At 37.9% G+C, this 18,652-nt stretch overlaps 1 protein-coding gene across 1 annotated transcript in view; it reads left to right on the top strand.

Annotated features, from left to right (window-relative positions):
* Positions 1 to 17,997, top strand: part of LOC135880677 (guanine nucleotide-binding protein subunit alpha-14) — a 67,094-nt gene extending 49,097 nt beyond the window's left edge. Inside the window, exons 3-7 of the mRNA XM_065407030.1 lie at positions 4,596 to 4,750; positions 6,504 to 6,632; positions 12,715 to 12,844; positions 15,179 to 15,332; positions 17,223 to 17,997. Coding sequence (XP_065263102.1) covers positions 4,596 to 4,750; positions 6,504 to 6,632; positions 12,715 to 12,844; positions 15,179 to 15,332; positions 17,223 to 17,413 — 759 coding nt within the window. The 3' untranslated portion in view covers positions 17,414 to 17,997. The remainder of the gene's footprint in view (positions 1 to 4,595; positions 4,751 to 6,503; positions 6,633 to 12,714; positions 12,845 to 15,178; positions 15,333 to 17,222) is intronic.
* The last annotated feature ends 655 nt before the right edge of the window (positions 17,998 to 18,652 follow it).

Here is an 18,652-nt window from a genome sequence, read left to right as displayed (position 1 = left end):
TGGGGCAGCTGCTGGCCATCTCGTTCTCTTTGTAAGATTGGCTGCATCTTACACCAGGCTGAAAAACAAGAAAACAGTGTTCTACACAATTTCAAAATTGTTTCTATTTTGCAGTGTTCAAAATCCATTTGCAATTGTTTTGAAACATTTACAGTTTTGGTAAACAAAATTTGAGAAGGATTAAAAATTTTCAACTGTCTGTAAAATATTGCAGACAAATTCAAGGCTGTCAAATATGAGACTATTTCTTCATTGTGCAATAATATTAAAAGTATAAAATTCATCATCACCTAGATTACAATATATTCAGGAGAAAATTCGATTTTTCAGCACCCAAAATAAAACAAGGCAGTTAAAATTACAAGAAGCATAACTCAGATATCCATTTAAGGAAGTTAAAGTCCTATAGGTGTGTGAATGAAAGCAAGGTTATAGGATTTATTGTACTTCACAATGGGTGTGAGAGCTTATGCTACAGAGTTTGTTTCCTGGTACACGCTCCTCTCAGGTACCAATATCTAAATACACAGGTGTGGATGGGAGAACCCGTAAGAAATGATACCCAGGCTTTTTTACAGTGTACATAGAGCATCTTTAGGTGCAAAAGGGGTTCTGCAATATCAGTCAGAGCATATTCTTTACATTTGAAAAATAAATAGGGAATATTTTAGTAAAATCAGAGTTTACATTTGATGTTGGTACTTTTAAGAGCAGATTAATTGTATGTAAAAAAAAAAAAAAAAAAAAGTAATTCCAAATTTGATGAATTACTGTGGAAAATAAATCGGTGTTTTGTTGAGATTTTCTTTACAGTAGGCATTTGGGCTATATTATTTGGACCTCAATATGAAGAGTCCAGGAAAAAAATATACAAAATGTTCTGAAAATAATTGTTAGAATAACATTTTGTTATGAATTAAATGTGGGTATGGAATTAAGAGAGAGTTTTCAGGGTAGAAAACTCTTTCTGCCAGGCCAAAAATTATGTAGGCACTGTTGTAATACAATAAATACAAAGCACAGTCCTGACAGGTCTTTGTGACACCTGCCCTATAGGTGCCTGAAAAACAGACAGAATTGAAAACATGCAGGTGGTCAATATTCAGGTGTTCCCACTTCAGAAACTTCCTCCCCATTCCCCAAAATATGATGAATATTAATATGCGCGTAGCCCTAATGTTTGTTGCATTTTCAGATAGTACAATCTGTGTGTGGCAAATCTCATGCTGCGCTTAACAATAAAAATAAATATACATCAGATTTCCCTCACTGATCTCTAGAAAATAGTAATAGGTCTTAAAAAAAAAAAAAAAGGAAGTTTGCTTGAAGTATTTGAAACCTTGAATAAACAAATTAATCTCAAACAAGAGCTTTGTAATAAGAATCTATAAGTAACATTTGCTCCTGGGCAGAGGATCAAGAAGTGTAGCCTGTGCACTACTTACATCCCACTTAAGTTCCACTTTAGCCATATTTTGAGGGTTTAAGTGGTGGTTAGGCCTTGTCTAGCCTTTTGCAAAGGGTGAATTTCACCCTGTATGAATAACAATTTGTTTTTTCCCCGCTGTGTTCCCCAGAGAAACAGTATTTTTTCTGGCTTCGCTGTTATTTACTAAAGGGTTGAAAAGTTTAATGCATATCCTTGAGATTTCAAGGGCTCATCCTCAGTCTATTACAGCATGCACCCTATGAATCGTCTTCTCTCTTGGAAAATCAGATGCTTCTGCAGAGATCTGGAATACTCACTGAAGTGTGTGTGTGTGTGTGTATATATATATATATAAAAAAAGTATGATATTTAAATGGTCCATGTGTGTATTTATTTAGTACCCAATACTGTCCACCTAGGAAGTTTGTACTTAGACCCATGATTCAGCAAAGCAATTACACCTCTACCCTGATATAACACGGTAAAGCAGCACTCTGGGGGGGGGCGCCGCGCACTCCGGTGGATCAAAGTTTCACCTATAACGCAGTAAGATTTTTTTGGCTCCCGAGGACAGCATTATATCAAGGTAGAGGTGTAACTTGCTTAAATGTTTTGCTGAATAGGGATTAACTTCTGCATGTGTTAAAATACAGCAAACAATTATAATGTATCCCTGTCAGTTAGCCAGATACCAGTTCTGCCATCACTTTACTGGCTGGACATTTATTCTGGATGAAATCCTGGTAACATTTCAGTCAGTGGCAAAACTTAGATTTCATTTTCACTCCAGAGTTTCTGATTCCTGATCTAGAATAGATTTGATTTTTAGCTAAAATTGAAACCGCCTCCAAACATTTAGCATCTAAGATGGGTTCAGATGATGTACCTGTGACAAATATTGCAACCTCATGCAATATATTTGGGGACCATACTGACATACATTTATGTATCACTGTGGGCCAGGGATTGTATACAACTCCGGGGGAAGGGTTATCACAGCTCCTCCAAGAGCCAGAAAGAATGGGAGGTGATTCAGGTGAATCACTTAAGTTGTAAACACCCCCAGAGAGGTATCACCTCTGCTTGCAGAGCAGTTAGACTTTGGCCTTCTAGAGCGCTGTTGTTACCTTAAGAATAAATGTGCTTGCTTTGAAAGAGCTGTGTGGTAAAGTGTAACTTCCAGTAACACCCTGTTCATAGCCCTCAAAGCAAGAAAGCAAAACACAGATGCTGGCCTGTAGGCAGACTGGGGATACCACAGTGTAAGGCAGGGAAACTGCAGCCTTAAAGCCCCCCGGTCGGAGGGGAAAGAGACCTAGACCTCCACTCAAGAGAGATGACGACTGGAGTTGGAAACCTTAAGTGGATACCCTTGAGGGCTGATGGGGAATGGGGGGGTAGGGGGAGAATACAGGTACCCTGAAACTGTGACAGCATCAGTGTACACTTGGCTAGAAGTATGGAATGACAAAGACGAAAGAGACCTTTCTCCAGTGTATTAATGAACATGTGCAACAATATTTTAAAAAATGTCAGTGAGACAACTTTCCCTTATGTTTTGTGGGAGGCATTTAAGTTAGAGAAGTGGTCATTATAATTATGCCAGGGCCATTTTAGCAGAGCAGTTGATTTTGGAAGAGAAACTAAAATCTCTTCAAAAACGCATAATTGGTACTTCCCAAGAAATAAACGGTCAAACTGAATAAATTCAGCTGTAACACGACACGATCATTACAAAGGCATAATCAATAATTTTTTGCATTTGGAAATAATGCCAATCATATGCTTTCAGAAATGTGCCATCCCATTAGTTTGCTGACCGTTAAACAGTTTTTATTAAAATTGCAAGTGTATTTAAAAAGCCACATTTTAAAGCTCTGTAAAGATGTTTATGCAACACAGATATGTAGGGTCAGATTCTCAAGTGGTGCAAATTCACATAGGTCTTGAAATTATCATATGAAAAAAGTACAATTAAAGCAAAGATATCAGCAAATTAAGTTCAAATAGCAAACCTGTAGGACCAGAATGGCTTTTACAGCATGTTCTAGACATCCTGTCTGGAGCATCTAGTGCCTCAAATACTTGAATGGTTTGATTGCTTCCTCAAACAAAATTGCCCAATTCCAGGTTGGAACCCAGCATAACACTACTCCTGGAGGGAAAAAACAATATGAGATTATAGGTCATAAAGAACAGTATAAATAATCTAGCTAGTAACGTACTGGCAGAAGTCTTAGCAAACCAGGTATTCCTAGTTCTCCTATTGCCAGTTCACAGCAAGGAGAGCCACACATAATCCTCGGCAAACATTAAACATCGTTCATTTCATTAAACAAGTGAATAAATGGTGCTTTCTTCTAGTATTAAGTACACAGAAGGTTTTTTGGGATTACATTTTTGTAGAAGGGCAGAAATGTAATTTCAGCCATCAATTTATAACCACAGTCAAACTTTTATCATTCTCCTAGTACATGTCTTTATTTATCAGATGCTCTATCCTAAAGGGCAGCAGTAGGAGTGTGTGTCCTTTGTCACCTCTTCTGTTTGATAACTGCAAGGGGTTCAATGGTCAAAACAGAGATTCAGGGTACCACAATCCATGGTAAAAAAACTTAGAATCGCTCTTACTGTAGATGATCTCAGCTTCATCTCAGTGAAACATGCGCTCCATTCATGCCTTACAGAAATCTTAAAGGCCTACAGCACTATGGCCCCAGTTTAGCAAACATTTAAGAAGATATCTAATTAGGATTAATTAAATGTATAGAGATAAAAGTGATCAGGTTGGTGAGATTTTCAATCTTTTATCTTAGCTTCAGCCATTTTGGAATGCTTTCCTTTACCACAAAAATCTCCTTCTGTCAATAGGATACAGTAGTGCTGAATTGCAGATAATGGCCATGTTAGGGTGACTTATTTCTTTGCTTGGTGCCAACAAGGCACTCAGTGCTGATGTATTCCTTATGTCTGTTCGTTTTTTTCAGGCGATTTTACCTTTTTGCGGCTTGTCTTCCCCCATGCTCCTTGTTGAAGTTCTCCTATTAACGTACGGTTAATACCAGTTAAAGTGTAGGATACACTCCATGCCTTTATAGCCAGTGAACCTATCATCCTCCTGTAACAAATTTTAGTCATACAGGTTTCATTTTTTTCATTTAATTAGGAAAATTCTCTGTTGATCAGAGAAGTGGAGGTGGACAGAATAACAGCGCTAGAAAGAAAACAAGTGGAAGCAATCAAGAAGCTCTGGGCAGATCCAGGAATTCAAGAGTGCTATGATAGACGGAGAGAATACCAGCTCTCAGACTCTGCTAAATAGTAAGTACACATTGCTAGCACAAGGTTGACCCCAGGCTTCTTCCAGAGCTACAAATTGGACTCACAATTGGACTTCTTCCAGAGCTACAAATTAAATTGGACTCACCCTGCTTACATCATCTACTCCTGTATATCCCTTGGTCTGAAAATTTCACCCACCTTTTAAATTAGTCTGAGATTTATGCTAAAATTTAAAATAATTCTGTGTAAAATGTTTGTTTCCAAATATCTTCCTCTTTCTGAGCACACTGAAATCATTAGCCAGTTACCCTCCTTCCTAATGCTGAGCTCAGCACAGCTGGTACATAATTAAATTTCCCTTTGGGGAGAGCTTGAAAACAGCTGAACAAAATACATCAACATCAAGCAGGCAGGGCAGTGAGTTTATGTAACAGTAGTTTTAAAAGTACGTAAATTAGGGAATGAACTTTGGTGTACAAATTAGCCATATTTGAAAGTTCTCTAACTTCACTATGAGGTAAATCTTCCTTTGTCTAGTGTGGTCTAAATTCTAGTTCTGAGGTCACAGAAGTAATCTGGTGATTTGCTATAGCTCCTCGAAGAAGGAAAAAGTGCTTTTCACATTCATGGTCTGTGCTAAACATCTGTTCTAGGAGACTAAAGAGTTCCTGGTTATGAAAATGTAACTGTTTGGATTTTGGTGCCCATCTTTAGTTGAGATTTGTTTGGGACAGATGGCCGGGCAGAAAGGGTAGCTTTAATGTGTTTTGTCTATTAAAAATAAGAGAGCCTTCTTCTGTAAGTGTGGGGTGATTTCTGCAGTAGATAAGCATAGTTTGGGATCTGTCTTGTTCTGTATGTATCTGTAGCGCTCTTTTGAGTGGTCTCTGACTTCCTCATGTAATACTTATTTATCTAATGTAAAGGACAGAAAGTGGATAAATCACTTTAATGTCAAGAGCAGTAAGAAAACTCCTGTCAAACACATCCCATCCTTAGGGCAGGGTAATCAATTATTTTTTGTCAAGGTCCAGACTCCAGAGATAATAATAATAATAAAGTAAATAAAAATATTTCAGGGTCCATTCAAAAGTGTCTGGCAGTCCAGATTTGGCTGGCAGTCCACCTATTGCCTACTGCTGCCTTAGCGTATGTCTATGCTGCAATTAGACTCCTGCAGCTGGCCCGGGCTAGCTGACTGGGGCTCGGACTGCGGGGCTGTTTAATTGTGGTGTAGATGTTCCAGTTTGGGCTGGAACCCTGGGCTCTACGACCCTGCAATGTGGGAGGGTCTTAGAACTTGGGCTGCAGCTGTAACCAGAATGTCTACACTGCAGTTCCACAGCCAGAGCCTTGCAAGCCCGAATCAGCTGCAGATTTTAATTGCAGTGTAGAGATTCCCTTAAATATATCACTTGTTGTACACAATAGTGTAAATTGAAGAGCTGTAGGGCCCCATCTACAGGAGACTCTTTACTCCAGAAAAGAATGAAATCAACTCTTTGAGGAAGTTGGGGATGCCTGGTAAATGCCTCTGGTATGGAATAAATAAGTGGGTATCTGTAAATTCAAGGCATATCTTGCAGGTAGTTAAGAGAAATAATTTATACCAGGTTCTTTATGTTAAGTATATGGTTCTTCCACTTGGTTTGTGGGTAAATGATTATGCTTACTACTCCATATTTTGATTAAATGTTTTGTCTGACTAAATATTTGGATTCATTACATCAAAACATTTACTTACACACACATATATATATATATATATGTGTGTGTGTATCTTATTTTGCAGTTACCTTACTGACATTGATCGTATTGCCTTGCCCTCATTTGTGCCAACTCAGCAAGATATTCTCAGAGTCAGAGTGCCAACTACGGGAATTATTGAGTATCCTTTTGATTTAGAAAACATTATCTTTAGGTAAGATTGACTGTATTCTGGCAATGTATGAAATAAATTAAAAGATATGACTTATGAAGTTGTCTGCAGAGACTCTACCCTTAAGATTACAGTGAGCCTTACACTCAAAACAGGATTAATATCAGTCTCCAAATTCAATAAGTAACTCTTTAGAGAATAATTAAATTGTCTATGGTTTTTTTTAAATGACGTTTTCTAACTTTTCCAGAGGATATTTAAAATCCATTCCTCTTTGAGACTCTGGGCCAAATTTAATAATAAAATAAAATAAAAAAAAAACTTCCTATATCCAAACAAGCCCAGTTACCATGTATTCCAAACTGCTTACAAACACATCACATAAAATGTCAAAGGCCTCTTTTCAAACTTTTAGCGTGAAGATATTACCAACAACGTAAGAGTTACTTATTGTCAAATCAGAGAAATAACTTATCACCGTAAAGAGATGCTGATAGACTGGTCCAGATCCAGCAGTTACTCAGTTCTCTGACACACTTTCCCAGCCTCAGTAGATCTCCTCCCCATCACCAGATCCTCACTTTCCCTGCCTCTCTGCTCTCCCTCCAGCTCTTGATCCCAACTTGAGTTGTAGGGAGCAGGACCCTAGTAAGATCCATCTGACTAGATTTCCACTCTGATGAACCACAAGAAGCTAATCAGATTGAGAAGCTGCCTCCCTAGCTAACATGCAAGCTCCACTTCTTCGGCATATTTGACTGCAAGCTGTCCCCATCAGTGCGTCCTCTCCCTTGTTACCATCCGCCAGCATTAATGCATGTCAATGAAAAATGTTGTGTGCAGTTAGGCCATGGAGGAGGGGGGAAAACACCAGAGAGCAAGACTAGGCATTCTCTTCTATTCAAATTTTTCTGCCCACCTCCCAAACCCTGCTTCACTCCTCCTTGGATAGCTCTGCTTTTCCCATATCCCCAGTCCACACACACAGATCCACAACCATCTGCTTCCCTCCACCTGGTCCTGTTGTCCTCTCTTCTTCCTCCTCCTCCATGTCCCTCCTTCCCCCCCATATCTCCTATTGCTCTCTATTTTAATATTGGAAATTCCCACAAAAATTAAGTTAAAGTTGCACAACTGCATTTTCTGTAAACACATCCACTAAATAATAATAGTATTTTGCTTTTATATACAGTATGTTTTTTCTCATCTGTAAATCTCAAAGCACTTATGAATAATTAGCTCTAGTTTAGAGTTAGTTAAGGAAACTAAAGTGCAGCGAGGTGGAGGGACTTGCTTGAGGTCCTGTAGCTGATCTATAGAGCACAGGTCTCATGACTCTCAAACTAGAGCCCTAAGAAATCATCAGTAAAGCACTGTCATGCATTAGACATTTAAGAGAGAAAAACGGTAGGATGATACATCAGCATAGCAAAAGGTTAACGGGGATGCCCCAAGGTTCCGTACTATGACATGCTATTGCTCTTCCCTCTTTTTTTTTTTTCAGATGATTAAGGTGGCTAATTTTGAAGATGGCATAAAACTATTTGGGTTAGTCAAACTTAGCCTTCATCTTAACTAAAAAATAAAGATGTACTTTTAACTTAAGATAGCGAACTTGAAGTAAAATCCTAGCAACGACAAGACAGTGCTCAATTTTCACATGAGCTAGCAAGTCAAATTAAAGATTATGCTCCCCCATTGAATTTATCAGTACATTATTGACAAATGCCAGGCAGTGTGTATTGGAAGGTATAATCTGAAGTACTCGTACACATTCCTGGGTTCTCAATTAACTGTAACCACATAGTAAAGCAGTCTGGGCATCACTGTGGAAGTCCAAAAAGCAAACTAAATATTAGGATGTATAGAGAATGAGATAATGAATCCTGAAACTATTATTATATCTATATATAAATCATTCCTTCTTGTCTTAGCCGGAAAAAGGAACTCCAGAGGGAAGATCGAAAGGATTGGGACTGTTCAGTTTAGAGAGGAGAAAAATAAGAGGCAACATGATAGAAATATGCAGTAATGAATAATAGAGAGTAGATAATCCAGCACTTCTATTTACCTTCTCCTATAATACAAGAATAAGAAGACATTCAATAGGATTGAAAGGCAATACGTTTAAAAATAATAAAAGGTGGGGGGATTTCATTACAGAATATATAATTTACCAGTGGAACTCATTGCCACAATATGTAATAGCAAATGTTTATTGGGAGTCAAAAGGGGATTAGACAGTTACATGGATAATGAGAAAATCAATCCACGTTAAAACAATTACTTACCTTACAGTTACCATAGTTCTTAGAGATGTGCTGGCCATGCAGATTCCGCTCTCGGTTCACATACACTCAATGTGCACAAAATCAGATATTTCTGAATTACCCACTCGCTTTCTGTAGCGGAGGATATAAGGGATGGGACATAGCAACCTGCATTCAGTTCTTCTGCCAGTAGGACTTTTGTCAGTTGGATGGGCAATGTGTGTGGGCAACACGTCTCAAAGAACTACACTTACTGCAGGGTCAATAGCTGTATTTTTTTGTTTGAGTGATTGTCCACACAGATTCCACTCTTGGTGATTAGCAAGCAGACATCGGGAGGCAGGTAAGCAGAGGTGTAATTGAAGAATGATTGTAAGACTGCCCTAACAAAGCTTGCATCTAACCTGGAGGCCTGCACCAGAAATGGGAAGTAAAGGTTGGACTGAACTCAGTGTCATTGCTCTGTATATTTCTGAAATTGGGGACGGTGGCAAGGTAGGCCACAGAAGTTGCCTGGTCATGGGTAGAGTGAGCCACTAACCTGTCTGGGTGGGCCTTTGCTGGCTAGGCTCTTTACACAGTCCGAGACCCACTTAGTCTGTGATGATATTGATTGTCCCGTCTGAATAAAAAGACAATGTCCTAACAACATCTAACATGTGAAGTCATTTTTTGTTAGGGAGGAGGAAAGAAAACCATGAGATAAATGGATTGGTGGATGTAAAACTTAAGACACCACCATAGGCAGAAACTTTGGATGAAGACTGTCATTGTGATAAATTTGATACAGCAGGCCCACCCAGAAAGCTTGAATCGTTACTGTCCTTGTAGCTGATGTGATGGCTACCAACAAGGCAGTCTTCATCAATTGCTGGTAAAGAAAAAGTAGCCAAATAGAGTATCCATTAGTTCTCTGAACACCAAACTGAGGTTCTATGACCAGAATAGTTCCCATCATGTTTGAGCTGCTTACGAAGTCTCAGGCTTAGTTACACGACAAGATGGGCAATTTAGGCTCCACCATCTTGTATCATGTACTGGAGTACCTGTAGGCCTGACACCAGGAGATCTCCTGAACAGAAGAAACCCTCTCACTATACTAAACGGGGAGGAGGGCTGAACGGCAAAGAAAACCTATCAGTATGCTAACTAAAACATTACACTTGGAAAGCGAAACTAGTTTCTCACTAGAGCAAGGAATGAGGACACCGCAATGTTCTGTCTTGCAGCCAGGAGTGGTAAGAAGGAACAGAGTTGCAGCTGCCTTAGCCCTTATGCTCTCCACTATGGGAAGTGAGGGGGCATGAGGGGCACCAGCAGAGCATCAGATGAATCTGATCTCTTGAGCATGGGGTGCCAGAGCACCAAAAGTAAAATCTGTGTGGAGAATCGCTTGAAGAATAGAAGAAAAAAAGGGTTATTAGTATTATTTTATTGTTGGTATGATTGTAGTGCTTATTCCACAACGTGGTGTGTGCACCTTTCTCAGCGCATTTGTCCTTCCACCAAAGCATCATCATATCCAAACGTACGCTGGCTCTTCAGCTTTACAAAAAAATACTTGTTGTTTTCAACACAGAACCAACTACATTGCACACGACACTCTAATGCACAACCCTCAACTCTGACATCATACTTTTTCATATACAAACAACATTTTATAGTCTTTATCACTACACGTGTCTCTATAGGGAAATATTTTGATTAGGGCTGTCAGTTAATCACTGTTAACTCACACAATTAACTCAAAAAAATTAATCGTGATTAATCACACTGTTAAACAATAGAATACCAATTGAAATTTATTAAATATTTTTGGATATTTTTCTACATTTTCAAATATATTGATTTCTATTACAACACAGAATACAAAGTGTACAGTGCTCACTTTATTATTTTTGATTACAAATATTTGCACTGTACAAATGATAAAATAGTATTTTGCACTACAGTACTTGTATGAGGTGAATTGAAATCTCTTTATCATGGAAGTGTAACTTACAAATGTAGAATTTTTTTGTTACATAACTACACTCAAAAACAAAACACTGTAAAACTTTAGAACCTACAAATCCACTCAGTCCTACTTCTTGTTCAGCCAATTGCTAAGACAAACAAGCTTGTGTACATTTATGGGAGATAATGCTGCCGCCTTCTTATTTACAATATCACCTGAAAGTGAGAACAGGCGTACGCCTGGCACTTTTGTAGCCGGCATTGCAAGGTATTTAGATGCCAGATATGTTAAACATTTGTATGCCCCTTCCCTGCCACCACTGCAGAGGACATGCTGCTGATACGTGCTAAAAAAAGCGTTAAATTAAATTTGTGACACAATTCTCCCCCAAGGAGTTCAATGTCTCCTGTTCTGTTTTACCTGCATTTTGCCATATATTTCACATTATAGAAGTCTCGGATGATGACCCAGCACATGTTCGTGTTCTGAACACTTCCACAGCAGATTTGACAAAACACAAAAGGTACCAATGTGAGATTTCTAAAAATAGCTACAGTACTTGACCCAAGGTTTAAGAATCTGAAGTATCATCCAAAATCTGAGAGGAATGAGGTGTGGAGCATGCTTTCAGAAGTCTTAAAAGAACAACACTCAGATGCGGAAACTACAGAACCCAAACCACCAAAAAAAGAAAATCAACTTTCTGCTGGTCACATCTGACTCAGATGATGAAAGTGAACATGTGTCGGTCTGCACTACTTTGGATTGTGGTTGAAGTATGAAGGGACAAATGAATCTTTAGGGCATTTGGCACATAAATATCTTGTGATGCCGGTTACAACAGTACCAGGTGAACACCTTGTTCTCACTCGCTTTCAGGTGACATTGTAAACAAGAAGTGGGCAGCATTATCTTCTGCAAATTGTAACTACATTTGTTTGTCTGAGCGATCGGCTGAAGTAGGACTGAGTGGACTTGTTGGCTCTTCAACTGTCATGATAGAGTCTGCACTACAGTACTTATATTAGGTGAATTGAAAAATACCATTTCTTTTGTTTTTTACAGTGCAAATATTTGTAATAAAAAATAAACTGAGCACTGTACACTTTGTATTCTGTGTTGTAATAGAAATAAATATATTTGAAAAGGTAGAAAATATTTAAATAAATGGTATTCTGTTATTGTTTAACAGCAATTAATATTTTTAATCACTTGACAGCCCTAATTTTGATCTGACGTTGGAGAGAATTAAAGTTGTATGTGATTAGGAGAAACTGGAAGTATGCATTATCAGATTTTGTGTCAGAACTAAGTTTGATGTGGAGCTAGGACGTCTGTTTGCATGTTTTGGTTATTCGTTTGGTAGTAATATGTGAGCAGAGATTGCTGTGAATGTAAATGTTGGTGTAACACCTAATTTTCTTGATTTTTTGTTTTAAGTGATTGTGTTGAGAGGAAATGCACTTGAGCAATTCTGAGTATTAGATCTGGAACATTTTATCCCTGATGGTATTAAATATGCAGTTATGGGAGATAAACATTTAGTTTTAGTCACTTTCATATAGAAGGGACCTGCATGATTCTACATCCCCTCCTCAAGAGCTGCATTCAGAAAGTTGAAGCAGATCATGATGGTAGCTTTCATATATAATGGCCTGCTCAATTCATTCTGACCTATGCTGGTATTTATGATCCTTCAGCAAGCGAATTAACTTAAAATATGTTAAATAGCTTCCATGTTAGAAGTAGCTACACTTTTTATGGGTCTAGTGATTCCTGAAAAAATGGTCTACAAAGTGTCTTGGGTTCTACTGGTTGACCGCTTCTCTGTACATATTTACTACATATATTTAAATGACACAAAACAATCACTGTGCTGTTTGTTTCTGTTTAACAGAATGGTGGATGTAGGTGGCCAGAGGTCTGAAAGAAGGAAATGGATTCACTGTTTTGAAAGTGTTACCTCCATCATTTTCTTAGTTGCACTAAGTGAATACGACCAGGTCCTGGCTGAATGTGACAATGAGGTAAGGAATGAGCAGATCTCAATAAGGTGTAGGAAAAAAAAGAGGCTTGTATTTCTATGGGGGGAGGGGGGGGAAACCCACTAGTGCTTTATAAATGCATGTATTACTAACAGTTTGCCCCTACAAAGTTGGAAGTGCAGCATTATCAGTCTATAAAGTTATATGAAATTCAGTGTCATAGTGACTGTGGCTCTATTCTAATGTATACTGTGCGACAAAATTGTGGCTCTTGAGCTACAGACTTGCAGGGTCTTACAGCTTCTGCACAACCCAGAAGGACCTCCTGAAGAGTTTCTAACTGCTGCAGGAATCTTCGTTTTGCCTCACTCTTTCAGTGACAACCGCTTTTCACACATTAATATTAAAAAAACAAAACTATAGAAATGTCTAATATAGAAACAAAATGTCTAAAATAAAGGCTATTAGACTATTGAGTTACAACCACTTCATTAATGGAACAGTCTAGTTATTGAAAGAAACCCATGTATTTGAAAGTCAGGAAGTTATAGTGCGCAATTCAAAAAACCGAAATGTCTGAAAGTCTAGAAATACAGTACTCAAAGTATAAATACCAATCCTCCTTAACTCTGAACACTGTTCCTCAGCTGTCTTTCAACTATGGGCCACAGACCACCACTGTACAAGAGGAAGCTGCGCATACTGTGCATAGCTACCACTAATTATGGGCTGGAGACCTGATCCGGTCTACACTTTCATTTGCCAGCTGTGAGAGTGGGGCAACAATCTCCCACCAAAAGGAGACGATAATGTACCACCATAAGTGATCTTCTCTCTTTACAAAATAGAGATTGAGTCCCTTTCCATCCATTACCTTCTGAAATGTTTTAAAGATAATTACTATCAAATATGTGGATGTTCTCTTTAAATATATACATTTCCTAATCCTTTTCTGACTTTATTAGCCTCTAGGCATCAATATCTTGCGGCAATGTGTTCTATAGGTTAAATATGTTTTGTGAAAAACTATTTACTGGCATCAGTTTTAGATTTTCTGACTTTCTATTTCACGGAACAAAGAAGGTAAATAGTCTCTCTCTAATCTACCATTAATTATTTTGTATACTTCAATCATACCTCTTATTTTTCATCTAGTCATATGAAGTCCTTTCCATGTCTTTATTCGCTTTCACAAACAATCTCCGAATCCTTATTTTCCCCACATCTTTTTGTGAGATAGCATGACGAAGACTGAACACAATATCCTAAGTAAGGCTATATGTTTGGATTTATATAACTATCTTATAATTAGAACTGGTCTGAAAATTGCCAGTAAAAGTTTAATTGGAAAATGCCAATTAAGTTGAATCTAAACTGTTTCACAAAAACATTTCTGGTTCGAATTTTGGTCAAATCACAGGTAGAGTTCTGATGGAAACCTCCCTGTCTACCCTGGTTCTCTGCCAGCTCTCCTGGCAGGCTGCTGGGAACTCCAAACTTCTTCTTATGGAGCCAAGAAACCAGGGGGGTTCTTAGGGCTTTCATGCTCCTTGCCCTGGAAGCCTCATCTGCAGGGAAGCTGCACCATGCGGACTGTGCCACGCTGGGGACCCCCTGGCTTCCAGACTCCTGAGTGGGCAGTCCTGGGAGTGAGCTGGCCTGAGAATCTGGAAGGCCTGCATCCCCAGCCTGGGGAAGACTGCATGGTGGAGCTGCAGATATTTGGGAGCCCCGGCAGCTGTGAATTGAAATGCTTGTCAGTTTCATGCAGCTGCCATGGTTTCCGTGGAGCATGTTTTGTTTCAGAAACACCAAGTATCATGGTTTCTGAAATGAATTTTCAGTTTGTGGAAAATTTCAAACTATTGAAAATTTCCTGCTAATCAGAAATCTGTAGGTTCAACCAGCTCTAATTATAATACTTTCAGTGTTCGCTAACCCATCCCTTATGAATTCTCACATACCTTTCTGCTCTTTGCCAAAATGTGCAGTGGCAGTCCAGAGGCTTTCATTGGGCTGGCCACAGTGATGTCCAGTAATATACTGGAGTAGTTCAAATGACTTCTGATGTGCATTACCTTCCATTAAATTTTATGCATCATGCTGCCCATTCACTTAGCTTCAGGCAGGCTGGATCCAAAGCCCTCTGTGTGTGTGGATATAAAATATTAAGTAGGGTAGTTAATACTTTTGCTACAACTCTGCTGGGCGGAGAAAATCTGGTAAGAGAACGTGAAAATGCACTGGTTTTAAGGAGAACTTAATTTTGGATTGATGGTTGAGGTGTGAGTGATTTGATTTTTGCGTGTGTCCTAATCATGTATATGGTAATGCTTTAAAAATAATTGAATTTCAAATTCATTTGTCTCCTCGTAGAATCGAATGGAAGAAAGCAAGGCCTTATTTAAAACTATCATCACATACCCATGGTTTCTGAACTCTTCAGTCATTCTGTTCTTAAACAAAAAAGATCTTCTAGAAGAGAAAATCATGTACTCCCATCTAATCAGCTATTTCCCAGAATTCACAGGTGAGCTTTTATCCTAGACTATGTTCACAGTAGTGACTTAAAATCAAATGTAAACTCTAAATGTGAGTGTTAATCTCCTTACCTTTTCCCCTTAATAGTTGCAATTTCCCTGCCTGCTTTATAAATGATTGTGTAATATATTTGAGGTAATTATTTGGCAACTAATTTTTTTTTAAATTCTGCATGCTAAAATATAGACCTAGGTTGTGGTATATAATAAGATGCAGTTTTGTTGTATTGAAAGCATAGGCCTTGATCCTGCAACATGTGGACGGACTGCTGAGCCACAGACAGCCCAATAGCAGCTAGGGCAATCTGTGTGACTATATTGTAAATTGCAAGATCAGGACCAGACGCTTTTAAAAGAGCTGATTTCATGCAGCCATAGTGTTGGAAACTTTCATTTAGCCTGACCTCTGGTAACACACGTTTCTTTTCTTTGAGGTACCTGGGCACAACTGTGGCATATCAACATGAATATTATTTATTGCTAGAGTCAGAATGAGACTGGAGTCTGATTTTTAAATATTTCAGCTTTTGAATGCAAAGTTGAAAAGCGTGCATTTTGATACAGAGGAAGATAATTGGTTTTACTTATAATATTGGGAAACTTAGGGAAATATATACCTCTTGTTCCCTTGTACTACATATTCTAAAAGTTTCCAGTACATTTTCTAGGTGCTTGCTAAATATATTGTGATATAGTTACTTTATTCTCTACTTTATAGTCATTCTCGTACTGTCTAGGCATTTCACAAATAACTGGATAAAACAAAATAGTCTAAAGAAAACCCGTTAGCAACGTTTTCTATTAAGTGAAAATGCACCGTTACCTGTACAACTTGCTTTAAAGTGGGTTCATTTGTATACTGAAATTCAGTATCTATTCAAAAGAATGACAGACCTACACTGATAATGGATTAAGACTGTGATTTAAATCAGTCAGCATTTTAGATGCAGAACTGCGTGTTATAGTAAAATGCATTAGCTTGCTAATTACATCGTATTGAATCCTAAACTTAAGTTGAGAAAATTCCTTTGATTAAAATACTTACTTACAGAAAAAGTCTACCTCCCTCTGAACAAACTAAAATCCCAGGATGCAGACTGCCATAGAAACAGCTTATAATATGCAGAGCTATATCAAATATTCAAAAAGAGGGAAAACTAAGTAAAATAATAAGCTAATAAATATACTCTATCGTTCTGACAATTTATAGTCTTACATTATTTATACATTAAACATTGTTGGCACTTTGAGTATGTTTGTTTGTTTTAGGCTGCTATCATACAAAAGTAATTTGTAGGAACATTTTTGAGTGAACGTTGTACTGATGACAATGTTTTACCACAGAAGCTTATCAGAAAGTTTAATCATAACAGTACCATTTCTACATATTACAACAAGTTTAGCCCCACTAGATATATAACATTATGCAAGCATATCAACAAAAAGCTATCTCCTGGTAGGTTTCAGAGTAGCAGCCGTGTTAGTCTGTATCCGCAAAAAGAACAGGAGTACTTGTGGCACCTTAGAGACTAACAAATGTATTAGAGCATAAGCTTTCGTGGGCTACAGCCCACTTCTTCGGATGCATATAGAGTGAAACATTATATATATCTCCTCAATATATGTTTCACTCTATATGCATCCGAAGAAGTGGGCTGTAGCCCACGAAAGCTTATGCTCTAATAAATTTGTTAGTCTCTAAGGTGCCACAAGTACTCCTGTTCTTTTTATCTCCTGGTAGTTATCTCATGCTCAAAAATAGTGTCTGCAGTAAATTATATAGAGCTAGGTATTTATTTGAATGGTCTGGCTGATATTTTGTTTGAACTACATAATGTTTTATAGCCTTTAAAAATATTATCCATTATGCCTCTAAACAGGACCTAAACAAGATGTTAAAGCTGCCAGAGAATTCATTTTGAAGCTGTACCAGGACCAGAATCCAGACAAAGAGAAAGTAATCTATTCCCACTTCACTTGTGCCACAGACACAGAGAATATCCGCTTTGTCTTTGCTGCTGTCAAAGACACTATCCTACAGCTAAACCTGAGGGAGTTCAACCTGGTGTAAAGGAGAAACACTGCTTGGATCCACCTACCATCATCTACCCACCCAGCATAGACTAATAAAACATTGCTAGTGTATTCTAAAAGATTCCACAAAAGACAGAATGACACAGATACAAATAGAGTTGTTCTTTGAAACAATTTACTTACAGAAACAGAGGTTGTTCCTGTACATTTTGCTGATCTTGAAATATTTACTGAAGAGAAGTGGATTAATAGAACTTAAAGGAAGAACTTACAATGTTTACAATTTTGTAAACTATACATTTTAAATATTGTTTTTATATTTCCTTAATTTTGGCTGTGAGATTTTTTGTGACAACTGTGGTTCAAAGGGTATTTAAGAACAAATATTTTATAGAACTATATATAAATCCATTGCCATTCATCTGTTATTTTCTTAGGGTTTTTTTATTGCATTTCGTAATCATGAAATTTATAGTAGGAAATTTTAACCTGAGTTGCCTTAGAAATGATAAAGTGATGCTATTTTAGAATGCTAGATACTGTAAGATTTATCATTTAAGTTAGAATGAGCTATTAGCATTTTAATAAATTTGGGGCCATATATTAAATTTAATCATTTAGATTTTTATGTTGGAAGTGTCTTTCGTAGGCTGATATGCCAAAAGTCTTAACATGTCTTTGATGTCATTTGGCAATAATACACAAGAGTCAAGTGTATAGTTATAAAGCACATAGAAGTGACAGCTATTAAAATGACAGTGAATTGCAAGTGCTGGGTACTGGTGTTATACTAACAAACCTTAGTGGCTAGAAAGGGCATTCAATAGCTGAGGTTTCTAGGCCCTAGGTGGTTCCTCCAAAAGCCCTCTGCCATAGGAAGAATAAGACTGCCATCCTTGAGGATACAGTTGCATATGCTGAACTGACCACTAAATTGCTCGTGTGTGTGTGTGTATTTTTATATATATATATATAAAAACTGTATTCCTTACCATAGCCCCTGTATTTGGGTTTTACAAGCAGGTGTAGGAGGCCTTAACACCTTAACCACACCATATTACTTTCAGAGGATTTTCAGACCACTAGAGAATTCTCACCAGCTTCTGCCACAGTAACAGTATCTATTTAAGATACATGCACTAATGTCTGACAGTCAATTCTATCAGTGATAATCTCAAACAATTCAACCCTCTCATTACATCTGAAAGTTATCAGTACTGTGGCACACTCCATTCTATCTGCTAGACTTTTCCTAGTCACCGAAGTGTACCTTGAA

This window comes from Emys orbicularis, chromosome 6, assembly GCF_028017835.1.
Source record: "Emys orbicularis isolate rEmyOrb1 chromosome 6, rEmyOrb1.hap1, whole genome shotgun sequence".
Classification (NCBI taxonomy): domain Eukaryota; kingdom Metazoa; phylum Chordata; order Testudines; family Emydidae; genus Emys; species Emys orbicularis.
Note: the sequence above shows the minus strand (reverse complement) of the source record. Positions and strands in the feature narration are given on the sequence as shown.